Below are 21233 nucleotides of genomic sequence, written 5' to 3' on the forward strand. Positions count from 1 at the left end.
TGAGCGAACAAGGCCCCATCCCTGTCCCCACTCAGCCCCATCCCTGTCCCCACTCAGCCCCATGCCTGTCCCCACTCAGCCCCATCTCTGTCCCCACTCAGCCCCATCCCTGTCCCCACTCAGCCCCATCCCTGTCCCCACTCAGCCCCATCCCTGTCCCCACTCAGCCCCATCTCTGTCCCCACTCAGCCCCATCCCTGTCCCCACTCAGCCCCATCCCTGTCCCCACTCAGCCCCATCCCTGTCCCCACTCAGCCCAGGCCCTGTCCCCATTCAGCCCCATCCCTGTCCCCACTCAGCCCCGTCCCTGTCCCCACTCAGCCCCATCCCTGTCCCCACTCAGCCCCATCTCTGTCCCCATTCAGCCCCATCTCTGTCCCCATTCAGCCCCATCTCTGTCCCCTGCCTGTTCATACCCCGAGTGTCTGAGACCCCACTTCAGCTGAGGGAACCCTTTTAGTTGTTGTGCTGCCAGAGGTCACTGTGTCCCCTACAACCCCCCCCAGCAATGTGTGTGCTGGGCCTGGGCAGCCCCCAGAGAGCCCCCAGTGCCAAAGCCACTGCAGCAAAATGATTCAGGCCCTGTAGAGCAGAGGGACCCCACATCTCCACATCCCGCATCCTCCCGCATGGGGCTTGGCACAAGGGCAGGGATGTCACAGGTCTGGGTTGTCACACACCAGGAGGAGACAACCCAAGGCCAAGGAGGAGTCACATCCAGCTCCCTATGGAGGTGCCCAGCCAAGCTGCACCCCATGGCCTCAGGGAGCCCTGGAAACAGAGCTCAAGCCCTGGCTCAAGCATCCTCCATCAGGCCCCGGTCTGCATTTTCCCCATGCCGGCTGCTGGCGGGGCCAAGCTAAGACCTATTTAAGGTCTATTGGGCTGCTATTTAGGAGCAGAGGACACGAGATCCTCTTGGCCACAGCACTGGTGGGGAGAGGATGATGAGGAGGAGGAGGCAGAAATAACCCAACTGGAAGCCAAGCACACGGTAGCAGGGGGGGAGCAGGCTGCACCCCTTGGTTCAAAGCAGCCCTAATCCCAGCCCTGGAAGCGATTCCAGCTTTGGGTGTCTCCCTGCTGCTCCGAGCTCCAGACACAAAGCCAAGCTATTTTTGACGCGCAGCATCAGAACCAAACACCTCCAGACTGAGCAATGCTGACAAAACAGCCCCCAAGCCCCCCTTATCCGTGGGGTTTACACCAAACCTCCTTGCACTTGACCCACAAAGCACCCTCATTCAGCCCATGAATGAAGGTCTGGGGGTGCCGCAGCACCCCATTTCTTCACATTGACGGCCAAAAGAAACATTTGCCAGCTCCTTGGAGGCTGAAACGCGCCCATTACCCCCAGACCCTGAGCTGGAGCGGGACATCCCCATCTGCAGCAGGTTCAATGCATCCCCACCTCCAGGGCTCCAGCACACGGGATCCCTTCCTGCGCATCCACGGCCCCTCCCTGCCGCGGGGGGGGGGGAGCCGCTGACTCATCTTCCCAGCGTCTGCCCCCCCTCCGACGGAGCGGAATTCACCGAGGGGCTGCATTGCAGACCCAGACACGCAGCAGACAAAAGGGACGCGGTGACGCCTGCAGCTCCCCGGCACAAAGAGCTGGTCCAGCAGTGAGCCCCCTCCATCATCCATCCATCCTCGGCAGGTAAGGTGGGATGCAGGCGGAGGGGGATGAAAAGGAAGAGGACGCTTTTTGGGGGAAGAGATTTGTATAGAGGGGGCATTGGCACCCCAGGGTTTTATTTGCTTTATCTATTTTGGGTGGAGGCATAAGCACAGCCAGAGGGGATTAAGTGGATAAAGGTGGTTTTGCCCCCACGAGAGGAATGGACCACAGTGATCCCAGGGGAAAGGCTCTTCCCTGGGGATGACACACAAGACAGGAGGGTTTGGGTTCCCCGCGCCATCCATTGCCTTTTCTGGATATTTCTTGTTGCTAAACTCCCTTTTCCCCCCTCTTTGAAGCTTTAAAATCCATTGTCCACAACATACCCCTCCCTGCTAAATAATGGGCTGCTGTTATGCAGGAAGGTACCCAGGGATGTGTACCCAGGGATGTATCCCCAGGGATGTATCCCCGGGGAGGAGGCTGCCTCAAAGCTCTGTGGCTCAGTTTCCCCGGGGGGGGGGAGGTGATGGAGGAGCCTTTCCCAGCCTCTGAGTTACATGGGTGATCTTAAATTTAGCAGCTGGGTCCCCCTCATCGCAAGGGCAGGGAGCGAGCGAGGGAGGGCGTGATTCAAGGCACGGCTGGATCATCCCGGAGCATTCCCATCCGCAGGGCTCAAACCGGGGGAATCAGTGGGCAAAGAGGGGGATCTTGTTTCAACCGGTTGCTCGCTGCCAAGCGATGAACGACAGCGCTGCCAGGGAGAAGGGAGGCAGCGCAGCAGTGACTCAGCTCCAGCCGTGCTGGGGGAGATGTGGAACCACATCCCCTGCTGCTCTCCCCCCGCTCCCGGTGGGTTGGGGTGGGGATGCAGAGGGGGCTCTGCGGCACAGGGGCAGGGTGGTACCCATGGGTGGGTGGGTGCGATGGCAACACCGAGATGCTTCTTCCAGCCCCTTCTAGAGGGTTCGGTCGTGGTCCCTCGGGGCAATGCGATGCCACCCAGGGAGGGGTGGGGCACAGGCTCTGTGGGGATGCACAGGGACCCCACCTGCTGCTCGACCCACGGGGTGCAAGACCCTTCTGCACTGTTTGGTGGGAAAAGGGCTCCTCTGGAGCCTGGGTTTCATCATCCGCAGCAGAGAAGGGTGTAGGGGACAGCCCAGCTCTGCTCCCTGCTAATGCCACCACACAGGAATCAAGGTGCCTGGGATGGGTGTCAGGAGATGGGATTGGGAAGGGGCTAGCCCATCCTGGCCTTCCTTCCTACACTCCCCTTTGTGCGGATGGGGAAACTTGAGGCACAGAGGCACAGGTCCCATTGCACACCCCTCCAAATTACAGCTTAGGAAAAGGCCGTGGATAAGACCAGTGGCAGAGCTCAGCTCTGCATTCAGACCCAACCTAAACCCCACACTCTCCTGCCCCACTGATTTTTCTACGGGGGTATCCCGTGGGATTTGGTCACTATGGGCAACACTTGAGAGTTCTGGCTGCTTTGGTAGAGCTTTTCTCCTCCTCTCCCCTTGCCCCCTTCACCTTCAAGCCCGAAGATGCTGGACACCATCAGCAGCCAGTACGATTCCTTCATCTACTGGAGGATGCCGATCCCACAGCTGGACGTGGCGGAGCTGGAGGGCCTGGGGCTCAGTGACGTGGCCCTCTACAAACCCAAGGGAGGGCTGGGCAAGCTCGTCGGTGAGCAGGATGAGGCCCGCCAGGACATCTGCCAAGAAGAGGACGGTCTGCTGCAGTTCAACAGCTTTAACTTCTGGAGAGCTCCTATCGCCAGCATTAGCTCTTTAGATTTCGACCTAATTTGAAGCCTTCCTTTCTGCCCCTCCTCACCCCCCCTGCCCTCTCCCTCTCTGCTAGGCTATGTCAGGATTCGGTTTTGGTGTCGGTTTGGAGGCTGGGGTTTTTGTGTTGTCGCCAGGCAGCGTCTGACATCGTCAATTAACGTTAAGGAAATGGTTCACCCTGGCCCTGACAGAAATGAGCTCCCCACAAAGCTTCAACCCTTCTCCCTCTTGTCCTCCCTCCTTGCGCTACCGCTGGTAACACCACAGCAGTGCGAGCAGGGGGTAACGGGACAGGGGGCAAATACAAGGGGAGGGGACAGAAACAGCCACCCCATTGCCCCACATGCACGGGTGTGGGAGGTGCTGGGGGCGTTCTGCCACCCCCCTGCACCCTGTGGCTGTGTGACCATGGGAGTCCCTGTGCTCGGGGACAAGCGGTTGAGCTGATTTCTGGTGTGCTTTTATAAGAAACCCATTTGTGCCAAGGGAATAGCGCAGACCGGGTGGGAACAGGCTTCGTCTTGCAGGAAGCGTTGCTCCTGCTCCTCTCCCTCTGTGCCCCCCTAGCCCAGTTTCTCCAGAAGCCACTTCCCTGCTTAACCAAACCCTTGGGAATGCGAGGTGGAAGAGGCAGGGATGTGTCTAGGACGTGCGCACAAACCTCTGCCTTGAGAGAAAGCATCTCTTTGGGCCTGTGGCTTGAGCCCAAGCAGGAGAAATGACACCCAGGAGGATAAATACACACAGAAATGCTCCAACCTGGCTTGGGGGGGGAAGAGCTGGGTGTTGCTGCCCAAAATTTCCCTTTTCTCCCTTTTTTCTCCCCGCCCTGTGCTTTATCTCAAGTGCTCCAGGTACCTCCTGGGAGCCGGGCGGGAAGCAAGGGCTGGGCTGAAAGATAAGGAGAATTCAGTCTGCTCTTACCCCAGAATGAAAACACCTCTGGTTCCACAGCCAATTATCCCAGCCCCTACAACAGAAATGCTGCATTCTCCATGGAGAGGTTTCTGGCTGAAGCCTCTTCCCGAGCATCATGCCAAAACCAGGAACACAGTCCCCATCCCTGGATCATGTCTTGCTTTTAAACGGTTGTGGGCTTTATTCCCCCCAAATGGGAGAGTGAACACCACTGATTTGCTTCCTGATGGTGGTTTCCTTTTGGGAGGGGGGTTTAATGGGGTGATGTGGGGCATTTCAAGCTGTCCTAAGGGTTGCGGGGGGGGGGGAAGCTGAGGCAGCACCCAAAAGGTGCCCCAAAAAGGAGGAATACATTGGGAAACCCTGCCCTTTGCCATGAGGTCTCCTGTAACCTCCAGAAGGGAGCCAGCAGCCTGACTGTGAACCGTGTGAAGCCAGAGGTGACAAATGGAAACCCTCCTATGCAGAGCTGTGATTTCTGTGTTCCCAGCTGGGAAACCCCACAGTATTTATTATGAAGCTTGAATTAAAGTACTTCAAACCGTACACGCTCCCGTGGATGCTTTAAAAAGAGCCCCTGGAGGCCGGAACCTGGTTATTTCCATAATTTGCTATTAAATTGTTTTAAATCCTTTTAGGGCGAGTTAAGAACGGATGCACCCGGATCTTTGCAAATGCTGTAAAGGACTTCAGTGGGGAAATAAGCTAAGTGATTATTTCCATAGGATGCTTTAGGTTGAAGGGAGCTTAAAGCTCACCTAAAGCCACAGGCAGGGACAGCTCCCATTAGAGCGGGATGCTCCAACCTGGCCTTGAGCACTGGAGCATCCAAATCTCCCTTCAACCCATTCCAGTTCCTCAGCACCCTCCCAGGGAAGAGCTTCTGCCTCAGATCCCATCTCCACCTCCCCTCGGGCAGGTTAAAGCCATTCCCCAGGCCCTTGTCCAGGTTTCCTGTAGCCCCTTCAGGCACTGGAACTGCTCTGAGCTCTCCCCTTAAGGAGCCTCCTACCCCGACCATTATTCCAAGAGCATTAAGGGCATTACTTGAACTTCACCTTTCCCAAACCCCGTCAAACGGCCCCAGGTGACCCCCAGGGAAGGAAGAGCCCCGAGAGCTTCCCCCTGGCTCAGAACAGGCACTGCCAGGGCCTCGGGGGGCGGCCTGCCACAGGGAGCGAGGGCCCCGCACCCTGAATGGAGCCCAGTGCCGGGCAGGAGGGCACTCACAGGAGATGGAGACCCACGAACGACTTTATATATATAAATACATATACATGTATGTATGTATACAGACGTACCTAAACGCTCACCGAGGCACGAAACAACCGCACCACAACGCGGCTCCGCCGCCCTTTTGTACTTGGCGCCTAAACGCCTCTGCCGGAACTAACTGCAGGGTCGCATCACTCCGCGCCTTGATTCACTAGAACGCAGCCCTCTTCCTGTGCTCCTTCCGCTATAGAAAATACTCCTCTTTTAGGGCCCCGCCGCTGCTCGCCGCCCTCCTCCCTGGCTGGGAGGGTGCTGGAACAAAGGAGAACTTCCCTAACCCTTCCCCGTACCCTCTGTACCAGCGAGGGAAGGCACAATCCGCCCCCATCCCCGCTGCCGGCGGCGGACTCTTTTATTATCGGTGAGGTATCCTTCCGCTGCCACTTTGCCTCCCCATCGGCCATTTTGTGTGGCCGCGGCGGGAGGGGCGGGAACAGCCGCGGAGGGGAGGGGCGGGGAGAGGAGGGGGCGGTGCCGCGCGCCGCGAACAGCCGCGTGCGCTGGGGGGGGCCCGAGCCGCTGAGTGAGTGAGACCGGAGGGGGGGGGTGAAGGGAGACCCCCCCCCCCATGGGAACGGGTTTGGGGGGGGCCTTTAAGGGGTCGGTCCTGAGGGGCAGAGGAGGGGGGGTCGTGTGAGGGAGCAGCGCCCGAGCGCGTTTGGAGGCGGTGGGAACGGGCTGTGCTCCCCCCCCCACCGCGGGGAGGGTGTTTTGGGGGTCCCGTGTGGGAGCAGGGGGGTCCTGGTCCGGGAAGCGGGGTCCGGGTTGGCAGCGGCCGCCCCACAGAAGGCACCGGGGCTGTGAGGTGAGGGGCAGCGGGGGGGGATGCAGGGGGTGGCTGAAACCAGGCCTGAAATGCGGCCCCGAGCGCAGGAATGCGGGGCCCAAGCACCAAAGGGCCCCAGGCTTGGGGAGCGGGCCCGGGTTTGTGTCCGTGAGCCCGCTCCGGCCTTCCCCGAACGCCCCCGGGCCCTGGGTGCTGCATCCGGATGGCGCTGAGCGGGGCTTGCGCTGTTGGTGGCCGAGGAGGGGCTGGGATGGATCCCCCGGAGGAAACAGAGGAGAAACGGAGCCGGTTCGGAGAACGGGGATCGAAGGGGAAAGAAAGGAGCCGCAGGGCTCGGTGCTGCTGGGCCGCTGTTAACGCCGCTCGGCACCGGGCCCCTCCGTCTGCTGCCCATGGCGAGGCTTCCAAGTCAGTTTGAGCGGCCCGGCAGGCAGCAGCAGAACCCCGTCAGCGGGAACTGGTGCGGTTCCCGTCCCCGTGCTTGTGCTCTATGGAGCGTGTTCTATGGAGCGTGTTCTATGGAGCGTGCAATGCACAGGCACTGCTGCGGGTCCTGCTCCTTGTACGGCCTTGAGCACATCCCTGCAGTCCCCGAGGTCTGCGTTATCCTTGCCAAGGGGTAGCTCCCCCGTGCGTGGTTGAGTGCTGGGGTCAGAGGGGGAGCCTTGAACTGCTTTAAACCTCATGGAGATGTGTGCTGGCTCTCACAGGTCCTGCTCCTGGAACGGGATCCCCATGGGCAAGGCTCTGTGTCCATGCAAGGTGCTGTCGAGGTAAGGGGAGTGCTTGCAGAGCTCTGCGGGCTCCTGGTGCCTGGCCCTGGGAGGGCACAGAACTGAGCAACAGGATGGATATTCATATGTGAATTGTTATTTATAATGTATGCTTATTTATAAGATCATTATTTACTTAAATATTAATATGTTGATATTAAAAGTATAATTATTTATTTTATAAATATTAATTAACATTAAGGAGGTGATCCTGCCCCTCTGCTCCGCTCTGGTGAGACCTCACCTGGAGCACTGTGTGCAGTTCTGGTGTCCTCAATGTAAAAAGGCCATGGAGCTGTTGGAACAAGTCCAGGAGGCCACGAGGATGCTCAGGGGCTGGAGCAGCTCCTGTATGGAGCCAGGCTGAGAAAGTTGGGGCTGTTCAGCCTGGAGAAGAGAAGCTGCGTGGAGACCTCAGAGCAGCTTCCAGTGTCTGAAGGGGGCCTATAGGGATGCTGGGGAGGGACTCTTCATTAGGGACTGCAGTGACAGGACAAGGGGTAATGGGTTAAAACTGAAACAGGGGAAGTTTAGATTGGATCTAAGGAGGAAATTCTTTCCTGTGAGGGTGCTGAGGCACTGGAATGGGTGCCCAGGGAAGCTGTGAATGCTCCATCCCTGGCAGTGTTCAAGGCCAGGTTGAATGGAGCCTTGGGTGCCCTGGTTTAGTGTGAGGTGTCCCTGCCCGTAGCAGGGGGTTGGAACTGGATGATCTCGAGGTCCTTTCCACCCCAACCCATTCCATGGTTCTATATTTATACCTGTTTATTGATAGTTCTGGGCCTGGTTCTGGGTGGGACGGTGTCGTGTCCGGATGGGCCGTGGTTGTGGAGCACTTCTCAAGTCCATGTCTGTGCCTCACTGCTTTTGTCTGTGTCCCCTTTTCCTGCTTTGAAGCAGCTTGCAGCGACCGCTTGTTCCCATGCATGAAGATGTCCTTGGTGGACCTGGGGAAGAGGCTGCTGGAGGCAGCTCGCAGAGGGGAAGATGACGAAGTGAGGAAGCTGATGGCGAGCGGTGCTCCCTTCACCACCGACTGGGTCTGTCACTGTGCTGCGTGCTGGGTCCTGGGCAGGACAGGGTTGGTGTGTGGGGTTGATGCTTTAAGGAACGCATTCCCAACAGCTGATAAATGATGAGTCAAATGAGAGGAACTGAGAAACCTCTCAGGAATAAGAAGTTCCTTTAAAATGCTTTATTTCAGTGTTTAAACTCTCGGCCCACAAACTCCTCTTTGGTTTGTGGGGTTTGTTTTGTTTCCATAAAACCCCCAAACCAAACCAGCCCATCCTGGGTTGGAAAGGAGTTACGAGGTCTAATGAAAATAAGAATAATAGTTGGATGAACAGGGGACAAGCCCATAGTGAAGAAGCCATCGGTACCCATTGTCCATCTCTAATCCTTCTGATTTCCTAACCTACTGCTCTGTCCATGCCTTATGAGATGAAGGCATTAACCAGGCCAAGAGGGAGCAGAGCAGGAAGTTGTGAATGCTCCATCCCTGGCGGTGTTCAAGGCCAGGTTGGACAGAGCCTTGGGTGCCCTGGTTTAGTGCAAGGTGTCCCTGCCTATGGCAGGGGGTTGGAACTGGATGATCTCAAGGTCCCTTCCAACCCAACCCATTCCATGGTTCTATGATCCTTGTAACACTGCCCTTTTCTCACCAGGGGGGAAATGATCTCACAGCATGGAAATGGCAGAGCTGTTCTGCTGTGGTTTGGGATAGAGGCTCAGGGATAAAGGGATGGTGAAACAGGGGAAGTTTAGATTGGATCTAAGGAGGAAATTCTTTCCTGTGAGGGTGCTGAGGCACTGGAATGGGTGCCCAGGGAGGTTGTGAATGCTCCATCCCTGGCAGTGTTCAAGGCCAGGTTGGATGAGGCCTGGGGTAATATGGTTTAGAGCAAGGTGTCCCTGCCCATGGCAGGGGGTTGGAACTGGATGATCTCAAGGTCCTTTCCAACCCACACTATTCTATGATTCTATGGTGCAGTTTGGTGCAATTCCTCCAAAGCTTAATGTTTGTCAGGAAAATTATGGGATGTGCACCCCCCTATTTAGAAGTGGAAGGAATAAAGGTCCAGGTCGTTTCTTCGGGTGCCTTTATCATTTTGATTCCTGCCCATGCCCTGTTGCTGTGGTGCAGCGATAACCGCCTCTGGATTCACACGCAGCTCGGGACGTCCCCTCTGCACCTCGCTGCCCAGCACGGCCACTACTCCACAGCAGAAGTCCTCCTTCGAGCCGGTGTGAGCAGAGATGCCCGAACAAAAGTGGACCGGACGCCGCTGCACATGGCTGCGGCCGATGGGCACACTCACATCGTGGAGCTGCTCATTAAGGTGAGTGTGGGAAGCCAGGTCTGACTTCAAGGCTGGGCTAAATCACCTTTGGGGTTCACACAGTATCACGGTATGTTAGAGATTGGAAGGGACCTCAAAAGCTCATCCAGTCCAATCCCCCTGCAGAGCAGGAACACCCAGATAAGGTTACACAGGAACGTGTCCAGGCGGGTTTTGAATGTCTCCAGAGAAGGAGACCCCACAACCTCCCTGGGCAGCCTGGTCCAGTGTTCTGTCACCTCACTGAGAAGAAGTTTCTTCTCAGGTTTAAGTGGAACCTCTTGTGTTCCAGTTTGTACCCATTGCCCCTTGTCCTTTCATTGTTTGCCACTGAGAAGAGCCTGGCTCCATCCTCGGGACACTCCCCCTTTATATATTTATATACACTAATAAGGTCACCCCTCAGTCTCCTCTTCTCCAAACTATAGAGACCCAGCTCCCTCAGTCTCTCCTCATAAGGGAGATGCTCCACTCCCTTCATCATCTCAGTTGCCCTGCGCTGGACTCTCTCCAGCAGGTCCCTGTCAGTGCTGGTGTCCCTGTTTAAACACACTGCCGTTGAGGCATGAAGAGGAGGCAGCACGCTGACAAGTAATGCTGGTTTCTTGCAGAATGGGGCTGATGTGAACGCCAAAGACATGCTGAAAATGACTGCTTTGCACTGGGCGACAGAGCACGACCACCGCGACATCGTGGAGCTGCTGCTGAGGCACGGAGCTGACGTCCACGCTTTCAGCAAGTTTGATAAATCACCTTTCGATATTGCTCTGGACAAGAACAATCCAGAGACGCTGGTGATGCTACAGGTAGGTCCAGGAGGGAGCCTTGGTGGTGATTCTCTGACCCACGGCTGTATCTGTGATAGAGTGATCCTATTGTGTTTGATGGGATCGTTTGTCATCAAGTACTGCGTGCCTCTAGGAGTCAGTGGGTGATAGGGTTTTGTTTCCATGCATCTTTTAGAATCATAGAATAGTTTGGATTGGAAACGACCTAGAGATCATCCACTTCCAACCTCCCTCCCACTAACCCAGGGCACCCAAGGCTCTGTCCAACCTGGCCTTGAACACTGCCAGGGATGGAGCATTCACAACCTCCCTGGGCACCCATTCCAGTGCCTCACCACCCTCACAGGAAAGAATTTCCTCCTTAGATCCAATCTAAACTTCCCCTGTTTCAGTTTGAACCCATCACCCCTTGTCGGGTCACTGCAGTCCCTAATGAAGAGTCCATCCCCAGCATCCCTATAGCCCCCTTCAGACACTTGTGTGCTTGCAGTGTAAGTTGCCAAGTTTAGGGTGAGTTTTGTCACAGCTTTTGCACTGGTGCCCCCGACACGCTGCAGAGAGAAATTACCTGCCTCTAAAGTGTTTCAGTGATGCTGAACAGCAGAGGAAGCATGAGCAGTGTGTACTGAGCCCTCTCTGTCCTAGGAAGCGATGCAGAGCCAGGGAAACACTCACCCAGAGAGACCGAACCCCATCGGCAGCACTGTGACCCTCACCTCACCGCTCCTGCTTACACCAGGGGAGGTTCTTGATCTCACTGGGCTCGTCTCTTCCGCAAGTGCCAAAACCACCTCAGGTAAGGTTCTATGGGGCCTGCGGGGGGAGAGCCTTGAGAAGGGCTCCTCCGGCTGCTCACCAGTAGAGGGCAGATGGTCACTTAGCAGAGGAAAAGTGGCCGAACACCCCCAGCTCCCGCTCCCTGCCTCCAGTGGGTTTGCCCTGGAGGCACCAAAGCCGATTTGTAGCTGCTGTTACTGAAGGTGGTGCCAGTGTGAGCGGCGGAGCTCAGCTCTGGGTCTGCCCCAGCTCTGTTACAAGCGACAGAGCTGGAGAAGTTGGATTTGGCTGATTGCAACAGAGGGAAAATGAGGATTATTGCCTGTGCCAAACGTTGGGCACTGCGGGGCCATTGGGGACCGTTTGGTGTTTACTGCCTACAGGAATGTTCTGCTGTATATAAATGTTGAGTAAGGAAACTGCACAACAAGCAGGTCTGTTGGATATGGCCATTACTCCCCATTTCTTCTATCCCATGTGTTAGATGGAAAGATTTAGGCTCCTCATTGTTCTGTGAGCCTTATTTTGGTGGGGAAAAACACTCCAAAGGCTGAGTGCTGCGTTCTTTTTGTGTAATTTTCCAGTTTTCATCACAACTCTTCCAGTGATTTTTCTGTATTTGGGGAAATTGTTTTCAGTCTCAAGGAGGCTGCTAAATACAAGTTTTGTGGAGTTATTTGGCCTCATCCTGCAGACACTTCTGCATGTGAGTACTTTGGTTAGGGAGACTGTTCACATGCGTGAATGTTTGCTTGGTAGCTGGAGAGTGCTTTTAACATCCTGGATCCTGGTGTTGTGCAGTCCCACCCAGACCTCTCTGCCTGGCCACAGAGGCATCAGCAACACCCAGACCTCCTCCCAAAGCTTTCAGGGCTGCTTGCAGCTTTGGAGCACTGACAAACCCTAATGCAGAAGGGGAAAATGAACCCCAAGTGTTCCTCTAGCACCTGTGAAGGAAATGCGGTGTGACTGGTGCACAGCATCTTTAGTTAGTGCTATAAAGGTATTCCACAAACCCAAAGGCACATTAAACTTGGAGTTCTGCACCCCAGATGATGCTCTTGCCTTGATCAGCATCACTGCATCTGCAGATGGGTCAGGCTGTGCCTGGGGGCCAGGCAGGAGTCAGAGGCCCTGCTGATTTCATCTTAAACACAATCACAGCCTCTTGAGAGCTTCTCCTGGTGCAAATGCAGCGCTTTAGCTGGAATAATTCTGTTCTTTTCTATTTCCCCTATCCCTTTGATGTGGAGATCGATCTTGTCTGCTCTGTGCTTTGGTGTCACCGGGCTGAGCTGGGTGCTGGCTCTGAGTCCCTTGAATCCAGCCACAGTGAGCAGTGCTGCAGGTGAGCTCTTGGAGCTGGCCTTGCAAATCCCCAGCTCTCACTTCTCCTTGTCCATCCTGCAGTGTAATCACCTCTCTCAGTACCCAAGACTTACTGTCCACATGTGACTGGACTGAAATACCCTGGGGTTCCCCCCCCACAACACCTCCAGCACTGGCAACAGGCAGGCAGCTTGAAAACAGGCAGTGTCTCCTGCTCTAGGAGGTGTCTTCAGCTGCTCTGGAGGAATGTGGTTCCAAGCTGCTGCAGACACTCACTAGGCCTGTGCCTGCAGCCTGCTGAAAGGGTCATTCGTGGAAAACAAGTCCCTTGATAGCCCTGGTAAAGCCAGGAGCTGGTGAGAAAGAGAAGCAATAGGTCGCAAGGGTTAAGGCAGGGGAACTTTGTATGAACTTCCCTTTGTGTGCTTATAATCTCTTCATCTACGCTGGCAGCCAGGTACAGGATCTCTGTTTTGTTTAGTTTGAAGAGGAATTGTGGGTTGGATGCACTGAGTTTGCGCCCGTTTAGTTCATTTCCTGTTCCATTCTTCCCAAGTCTGCCTTTGAATAGGAATTACTATGGTCAATTGGAGGAAGAAACATTGTTTTTTGGAACCGAGAGGGCTTGTTTATCTCATTCACATCAACACCCCGGTGCAGGAACCCTGGTCTTTCCCTTAGTGACTCTGAGAGGGGAGGAAGAAAGTACCTGCATGCTCAGTGCATTGAAACCCAGCCGTATGTGCAGGCGGTTCCTGTGCCTGACCAAACTGCTCTGTAACCGACTGTGGCCCACAGAGTGCTGCTGAAGAGGCAGTGGAGGCTTTCCCAGCTGAGGAGGAACATGGGTGCTGTGATCTATTCATGATACCCAATGAGTTTAAGATATCCTTTGGGGTTTGCAGTGCAACACAGAGTCATAGAATCATAGAATAGTGTGGGTTGGAAAGGACCTTGAGATCATCCAGTTCCAACCCCTGCCATGGGCAGGGACACCTCGCTCTAAACCATATTACCCAAGGCCTCGTCCAACCTGGCCTTGAACACTGCCAGGGATGGAGCATTCACAACCTCCCTGGGCACCCATTCCAGTGCCTCAGCACCCTCACAGGAAAGAATTTCCTCCTTAGATCCAATCTAAACTTCCCCTGTTTCAGTTTGAACCCATTACCCCTTGTCCTATCACTACAGTCCCTAATGAAGAGTCCCTCCCCAGCATCCCTATAGGCCCCCTTCAGATACTGGAAGGCTGCTGGGAGGTCTCCATGCAGCTTCTCTTCTCCAGGAAGAGAATTCCTTACATGCATAGCAACTGATGTGAAGTACCCAGAGTGAGTCCAGGCTGTTCCATAGGAATAGCCAAGCCCTTGTTGCAGTCAGCAGTAGGAGAGGCACCTCATGAAAAGCCATCTGCAGCATCCCCTTTCCCATTGAGCACTGGGCCCTAGGAGATGCTTCAGAGCCGGTGCCCTGCTCTCTAGACCCCGAAGGGCTGCAGTCTGCCTCATTCCCCGTGAGCTCTGGCAGGTCCTCACCATGCCGGTTCCCACGCAGGTGATTGCCACGGCTCCACGCTGCCCTTTGCCAACTCAACCTCAGTGCTGGCCACGCTCGCAGCCCTCGCTGAGGCGTCCGCTCCGCTCTGCAGCTCGGACAGCGGCACAGGTAGGGGAAAGCACGTCGGTCCCATTTGGGTTTGTGCAGGCAGCGTCCTGGGAGGAAAGTGAAGACATGGAAGTGATTCTTGCCTTGTTTTCAGGGTGAGGAAGAGAGGATGGTAAATATTCGTGAAGCAGGGAGTGAATTTGGGGCTTGCTTTGGTTGTTTCATCCCAGTTAGGATGTGATTAAAACCCCAGCAGCTGTTACCAATAGAACCATAGAATAGTCAGGGTTGGAAAGGACCTTAAGATCATTGAGTTCCAACCCCATCTCCATGGGCAGGGACACCTCACTCTAAACCATATTACCCAAGGCCTCGTCCAACCTGGCCTTGAACACCGCCAGGGATGGAGCATTCACAGCCTCCCTGGACACCCATTCCAGTGCCTCAGCACCCTAATAGGAGTAACTTCATTTTTACTAGCTGCCATGTGTGACCCTGGTGTCGCAGCACGTTGCTCTTGGCAGGTTTTATCAGTTACAGATATTAAAAACAACAACAAGAAAGCACCACAAAACAACACGGGTTTACTGGAATGTGTAAATGTGGATAAATAGTGATTTAGGAGGAATGGGCTGCAATGGTTTCTGCCTCAATCTCATAAACTGGTGGTTGCCAGCAAATGGTTGGAGTATCCTGAGGTTCTGGTAACTTTTTCTTAGGAAAAGGTTTGGGTGGGGGTGTTTTATGGTCTTTAATGTTTGTAATGTTTGACCTTTAACTCCAGGTTAATGTCTATGTAATGCTTTAACCTTAACCTTCACTTCCTCAAAGTCTTTCCTAGACCCTAGAGAGGGGCAGTTTCCCTTTAAGCTGCTGCTGCCCCACCACTGCTCCTTGGCCTGGGGTGCTTGAGTGGTTTCCTCTCTCAGGGCGTCTGCATCCCGCTTGGGTCCCATTTCCTGCGCTTGCAGCTCACCCTGAGAGCAGGATGCAGCCCCGGCTCTGCAGGCCTGGTTCCTCCTGTCAGGAGTCACACAGGAAGGTGCCAGGAAGCTGAACCCCTCTGCAGCCACCCAGCCGAGCTCAGCACCCTCCCCAGGGCTGCTGTGGCCCTGCTGGTGCGCACGGGGCTCTTGGGGCAGTTTCTGCCTCTGGTTTGTCTTCATCAGAGCTGAGGGAAGGGTCACGGAAGGAAGCTCCCCAGAGCCAGATCTGCTCAACAGCTGCCTCCAGCTGCAGGCTGCCTGATTGAGCTACCGTGCTGCTGTGCTAGTGCTCCTTGTGTTACACCACAACGCACTGGTTTTGCCCTAGGGCACTTGCTTTGCCTAAGGTGGAGCAGGTTTCCTTTCCCCTCTAAGCTTTGCTGTGTGTCCGGGTTGTTTTCCATAAGCAGGCGTCCCACAAGCCTCAAGCTGCAAGCCTGAGCTTTTCCGCCAGGCTTGAGTTTGTATTCAAGGAAGAGAGAAGGAAACCCTGACTCTTTTCCTCATTAATTCCTCAAGGTAAGACAGAGGAGCCAGGGGAAGGAAATGCCGTTGATCCTGCCCTACAAGAAGTGGTTGGCAGCGGAGGGCAGCGCTTCATCGCCATTGTGTCAGACAGCATTTCCCTGGAGAGCCTGCAGACAGCCCTCCCCAGCAGCGGGCTCAGCCAGCCCCTCATCCTGAGCATGCAGCACGGGCAGCAAGGTAAGGAGCTGAGCTGGGGAGCCAGCACTGAGGAGTCCCTTTAGAAGGGGGGATGCTGCTGCCTGTGAGCCCTGGGGAGCCCCGGTGGGATGCAGCTTGTCAGCACTGTGGTGTAACAGGTCTGTGCCACACTGCGGGGCTCCAGGAGGGGTTGGTAACGTCAGTGTGACTGACACTGGCAGCAGAGCTTGTGTGAGACCTCTCTGTAGCTTGGTCCACACTGCCAGGCTTTAATATTCCAGTCCTTGCATCAAACCCAAACAGCTTCCATGGAATGCTGCAGGAGGACAAGTGCAGTCTTCAGCAGCCGGCCAAGGACAATTCCTGTATCTTATGGCAGGCTTCCCAGTATGGGAGTAAATCATTCTGCAGATGAGAGAGCAACCTGTTGCCTTTAGCTATCACTCCATTGTTCTTGTAGAACTTCATATTAGACCCTTGATATCAACTTCAATGCACCTTTCCCCCCGTAACGCTGTCACAGAGCAATATAATCTCTCTGTTTGACAAGGCCCATGTCAGTAGTGTTTAGTAGAGCCCCGGGTGCTCATGCAGTGAATTTTTGTTTCCTCAAGGGATGGAATTCCTCAGCCTTTACTACTGACAATCCTTTTAGCACGTCCTAGGGATCCTCAATGATTTGGATTAACACTGATGCACCAAAAGAGGATGAGGGAGCAGCGCAGCCCTCCTGGAAGGGGCATCCAGTGCTGCAGTGCCAGATGGGCTACAGCAGTTCTGTTTATGGACTTCACAAGTGAAGAGCAGTTTCCTAAAGCTGCTGATTATTCAGAATCACTTGCCAAATCCACGAAGGAATTCCTGGCTTGTAACCCATGCTTGGGCTAAGGGAGAAAAAGGGAGAACTGTTCAGCGCTGCTCGCGTGGGGCCTTTCTCCTCCTTAGTTGGATGAATTCTTGCTGTTGGCTTCCTAAAGTGACCCCCCAGTGTTTGCAGGTTGAAAATGCAGAGTGTTTGTGCCTCTTGCGTGCCCTTAAAGCGGATTCAGAGCTTAGCCATGGCACTGTGTGCAGGGAATTTTTAAGGAGAGCTTTCTGTTCCTCTTGCTGAGCCTGTCTCAGCTGTTAAGTGCATTGCTGAGGCATCAGAGTGATCGTTTGTACCTCATGTATCTTTTAAGATGCAAACATTTGCCTATGGATTCTGTCAGCCCCATTGCAGTGACTTACTTGGGTATTTCAGAGGCCTGAATGAAGGAAACTGGAAACCCAGTGCAGTTTCTCTCCTGTCCAGGCAGCCTTTGGCTTTCCTGGTCCACAGCTCTCCCCTTTCTCTCCCCAGACCCATGCCAATGCACTGGCTGCAGGGAAGCGCCTGTCTCGCACTGGGTAACTTGTCCCCTTTTGATTCTGCAGTGTTAGCTGTACCTGCGGGTCAGGTTGCAGAAGAGCAAGAGGCTGCTCTGGAAGGCAGAGGCTGTGCAGAAGAGGAGGAGCAGCCGGTGGCCAAGAAGCAGAAAGTGGAACAAAGCGCCTGTGACTCAGGAGAAGGCAAGGTAGACGGTCCTGCTCCTGACTTGGATTGCTGTTGTCTCCTGTGTGTTCAGTGCTGGGCTCCTGCTCTGCCAGAGCCATCCCAGAATAGACAGGAGCTGTATCCTCAGCTCTGGAGCAAGCTCTGCCCAGAGGTTCCCTGCTCTGCCTGCACACAGGCCTGTGCTAGCAATGGACACGCAGGTGGTCGAGAGCAGCGAATCTCAGCCCAGCACGGGTAGGAGGCAAGGAGCCAGCTGAGGCACTGTCACCCCTTTGCCTGTGCTGAAGCTGTGCCTGTTTGTTGGATGAATTGTGCTCATTTCCTGAGATCATTTAGGGTTTCCTGTAGAAGCCCTGCCCATGGACTGGGTATAAACCAGGCCTCAGCTCTTCACAGAGCACCAGGAATGACTCTCCCATCGCTCTGTTGGGAGGAAGAACATTTTCCACAATTGCCTCTCAACTTTTCAGCCCTAATAGCTCTTTATTTTTGTACATCTTGGTTGCCCCCCCTTCCAACCTTTGAAATTCATCGTGGGTGACTTCCCAGCCCACCCCCCCCACACTGTGCTGACAACGAGCAACCAGTTTGTGCCTTCCCACGTCCCAGTTGTCTCTGTGATGGGCAAGCCAGTTGACTGGAGCTCGACCCAAGCCTGCTCCTAGCGCTGCCTTGGAGCAGTTTGCTTTCACACAGTATCCCAGTATCCCAGTATGTTAGAGATTGGAAGGGACCTCAAAAGCTCATCCAGTCCAATCCCCCTGCCGGAGCAGGAACACCCAGATAAGGTTACACAGGAACGTGTCCAGGCGGGTTTTGAATGTCTCCAGAGAAGGAGACCCCACAACCTCCCTGGGCAGCCTGGTCCAGTGTTCTGTCACCTCACTGAGAAGGAGTTTAAGTGGAACCTCTTGTGTTCCAGTTTGCACCCATTGCCCCTTGTCCTATCATTGTTTGCCACTGAGAAGAGCCTGGCTCCATCCTCGGGACACTCCCCCTTTATATATTTATATACACTAATAAGGTCACCCCTCAATCTCCTCTTCTCCAAACTATAGAGACCCAGCTCCCTCAGTCTCTCCTCATAAGGGAGATGCTCCACTCCCTTCATCATCTCAGTTGCCCTGCGCTGGACTCTCTCCAGCAGGTCCCTGTCCTTAAACTGCTTTCCTACCTCCCGCACCCCATGTCCTCCATGGCATAGGCTGGGTCTCCATCACGGGCTCTCTCAACTCTGTTTCCTGCAGGACAGCGTTGCAAGGGAAGTGCTCCAGCAGCAGCTGCAGGAGGCGAACCGGAAGGCTCAGGAATATCGCAGCCAGCTCCTGAAGAAGGAGCAGGAGGCCGAGGAGTTCAGGCTGAGGCTGGCAGCCATGGGCAGGCAGGAGCCCAGCCCGGCCGGGCAGGCAGTGCTCGGACAGGTCACAGGGGCTGAGCCACCGGTGGTGACCTCAGAGGACATCAAGGGATCCGTGTTGGCCGTGCTGGGAACAGCTCAGATGAGTGATGGTGCTGTGGAAGCTGCAACCTCCTAACCCTGGCCTTTGTAAAGGGAGATCATGGAGGGGGCTGTTGGCCAAGCCCCCCATCACCAGGGTCAGGATCTTCTGCAGCCGCTTGCCACAGCCCTGCCTTCAGCACGGTGCCAGAGGTGCTTTCAAAGCTTCACCGAGAGAAATTGGAAGCTTTTTGAACACTTTAACCAGCGAGTGACCCATGGCTTACTTTGTGGTGTCAATACCTGCATTGTCGGGGAGGGGGAAGGAAACACCTCCCTGCCAAAGCTGCTGGTGTTAGCTCTCAGCTGCCTGGGAATCAGAGTGCTGGAAACAGGCTCTGGAGTAACCCAAGGCGCTTGCTCCCTTCTGTGAAGTCGAGTGACCAGACCTGGACCTTCAGCAGAAGTGGTCTCGTAGGGTGTTGCTTTTAAAACCTTGAGGTGTGGAAGGGAGCTCCCCTTTTAGCCAGAAAGGGAATGAATTCCGTGTCCTTTTTCTTCCAAAGCCAGGAATCTCAGCTTTCTGATGGAGACAACCTTGAGGGCAAGATGGATGTGTCAGCCAGAGCAGCTCCTGCTGTCAGGGAATGCGGTGCTTCCCCCTCTTTCTGTTGTCAGGAGAGATCTGCAGACCCCTCCACAGCCTGAAGGCATCACCAGGAGAATGCCCCCTGCACTGTAGGGTGTTTGTCAGATGTTCTGTTTGACACTGAGGATGATGTCTGCATCCTCTGCACGCAGCTCGGGTGAGGAGCCGGCTCTGGAGATACCTCACTTGTTACTACAGTGTTCAAGGGAACTGAAGCCTTTTCTCAGGAGCACCTGATCTTATTACCCAAAGATTCCTGCCTTGTTTGCTCTTTGCAGACCTGTTTAATGCAGGGAGCTCTTTAGTCCTGTGGATTGTGGGCTTCAAAAGCCAGGAACGGGTCGGAAGGGCCCAGGGCAATCCCATGGAGCTTGATGGGTGTGAAGGAAAACACCTCAGACCAATGAAGGTTGGGAAGAATCCCATGACTCAAACCGGGCCGTCAGTCACAGCAAGGATCTGAGGGTGAAGAGGGGCCTGCAGCACCCGGCCATGGCACTGCCTGCTCTGGGAGTGGCTTCGTGCAAGATAAACCCCTTGCTCTTCTGGCCCCTCATTTATTGCTTTGGGGGTTGATTTTTGGGGGGGGTTGTTCCAGTTTTGGAACCACTGTCAGGATTCAAGGTAATACCTTGTTTTCCCAGTCCTTGCATTGCATTTTTCCCTGTTATTTCCAAGTGTGTTGGGCCGAGAGTGGTTTTCTCTTGGTTCAGGTGCTGCCTTTGTTAATGTTTCTTTGCCAGTAGATCAGCCCCTATCCTGATGTAGCACGGACCAATGTGTTTGTGAAGGCTCTAAAGGAATTAGCCCAAGAGGAGACTGCTTTTCATCCTGAACCAGTCTGTGCCTGAAGGGAAGGCAGGAGCTGCCAGAATCCCCTCTTCACAACATGCCATCCTCAGGCTCCCCGACCCTGCTCTCCTAAAGGCTTTGTGAGACTGGAGGGTTTGGGGAATCCAAGTGCTTTATTTATAACCAGTGTAGCTCTATTTATAAGCAAGACTTTTGTATCTTTTTTCCAAAAGATGGTTTGAAGAAGGCTTTAATAATTATTTTTCATGAATGAGTGTGTGGAGATACTTTGGGTTCCTGCTTCCTGATCCCATCCCCAGGTCCCTGCTCACCTCAGACACGCAGTGGGTGTTTGTTCCCCACAACAGTGCCAGTTTGGGTCTCTCTGAACTGAAAATCACCCTCGGAGGGTTCACGTTGGTATTAAAGGAAATCCAGGCAGATTCTTCCAACCCTGGGAGTGTTTCTGGGTGCAAAGGGACACTGTGAGCTTTGGCTTTTCCCTTTTGCCTGAAGTCTGTGCTTAGTGCTGATCAATAGGAAGAGCTCAGCAGCTGTGTGCAAGCACTGTGTATGCAGTCTATGGAGATATGCACATGAGCACTGCACTGTGCCTTTGACTGCCCTGCAGTTCTCAGTGGTTTCCAGCCTTCTGCAAGGGGCCAGACCTGCCAGAAAGTCCCTTGAGCTGAGCCAGCCGTGCCCTTCAGAGGAGGAGGAGGGAAAAACCCAACCTAACACCAGGAGAAAACCCCAGTGGCACTTCCAGGAACGGGGTTTGGGTTATGGGGAGGGATGCACAAAGCTGACAGTGTTCTTGCTGCTTCTCCTTGCTGGGGGAAACCCCACATTTGGTTCGTGTTTGGTACCAGTCGCATACGGGCTCTGAATGAGGAGGAGAATCTGTTCCACCCAGCACTGAAAGCATTAAAACGTGGCTGTGGCCTCTGCCCCTCCCCAGCAAGGGTTTGGAGCTCTTTAAGCCAAGCCCAGCAGTTTTGGGGTGAGGTGCATGGTTACTGAGCGGGTAAACAGCCTCCCATAGAGCACAGGCCACATTCTGCTGTGTCAGGGCTCTTCTGCCCCACGCCTCCTCCATCCTGGCGCTCTGAGCACAGGGCTTGAGGAGGTTGAAGGCTAAAACC

The 21233-nt window shown here is 54.7% G+C and overlaps 2 protein-coding genes across 2 annotated transcripts; both read left to right on the forward strand.

Annotated features, from left to right (window-relative positions):
- The first annotated feature begins 1516 nt into the window (after positions 1–1516).
- Positions 1517–3774, forward strand: MLLT11 (MLLT11 transcription factor 7 cofactor). The gene is made up of 2 exons (XM_061359662.1): positions 1517–1660; positions 3178–3774. Exon 2 carries the CDS (start codon positions 3178–3180, stop codon positions 3445–3447), a length of 270 nt encoding a protein of 89 aa, XP_061215646.1. The 5' UTR covers positions 1517–1660; the 3' UTR covers positions 3448–3774.
- Positions 3775–6103: 2329 nt separating this feature from the next.
- GABPB2 (GA binding protein transcription factor subunit beta 2) lies at positions 6104–18744 on the forward strand. The gene is made up of 10 exons (XM_061359581.1): positions 6104–6142; positions 7117–7179; positions 8080–8219; positions 9354–9521; positions 10133–10327; positions 10955–11105; positions 13970–14080; positions 15526–15711; positions 17089–17228; positions 18457–18744. The coding sequence occupies exons 3-10, from the start codon at positions 8106–8108 to the stop codon at positions 18742–18744; spliced, it is 1353 nt and encodes a 450-aa protein (XP_061215565.1). The 5' UTR covers positions 6104–6142; positions 7117–7179; positions 8080–8105.
- Positions 18745–21233: the final 2489 nt, after the last annotated feature.

This window comes from Neopsephotus bourkii, unplaced genomic scaffold (genome assembly GCF_033783945.1).
Source record: "Neopsephotus bourkii isolate Nb327-2 ecotype Australia unplaced genomic scaffold, CSIRO-AGI_Nbou_v1 NB_989, whole genome shotgun sequence".
Lineage (NCBI taxonomy): Eukaryota > Metazoa > Chordata > Aves > Psittaciformes > Psittacidae > Neopsephotus > Neopsephotus bourkii.

Excerpts from the sequence above, each read along its gene's own strand:
- GABPB2 (XM_061359581.1), top strand. The coding sequence starts at position 8,106 with ATGAAGATGTCCTTGGTGGACCTGGGGAAGAGGCTGCTGGAGGCAGCT. Across the intron at positions 9,522-10,132 it reads TCGTGGAGCTGCTCATTAAG|AATGGGGCTGATGTGAACGC; the intron begins GTGAGTGTGGGA and ends GGTTTCTTGCAG. Across the intron at positions 14,081-15,525 it reads CAGCTCGGACAGCGGCACAG|GTAAGACAGAGGAGCCAGGG; the intron begins GTAGGGGAAAGC and ends TAATTCCTCAAG.
- MLLT11 (XM_061359662.1), top strand. The coding sequence starts at position 3,178 with ATGCTGGACACCATCAGCAGCCAGTACGATTCCTTCATCTACTGGAGG.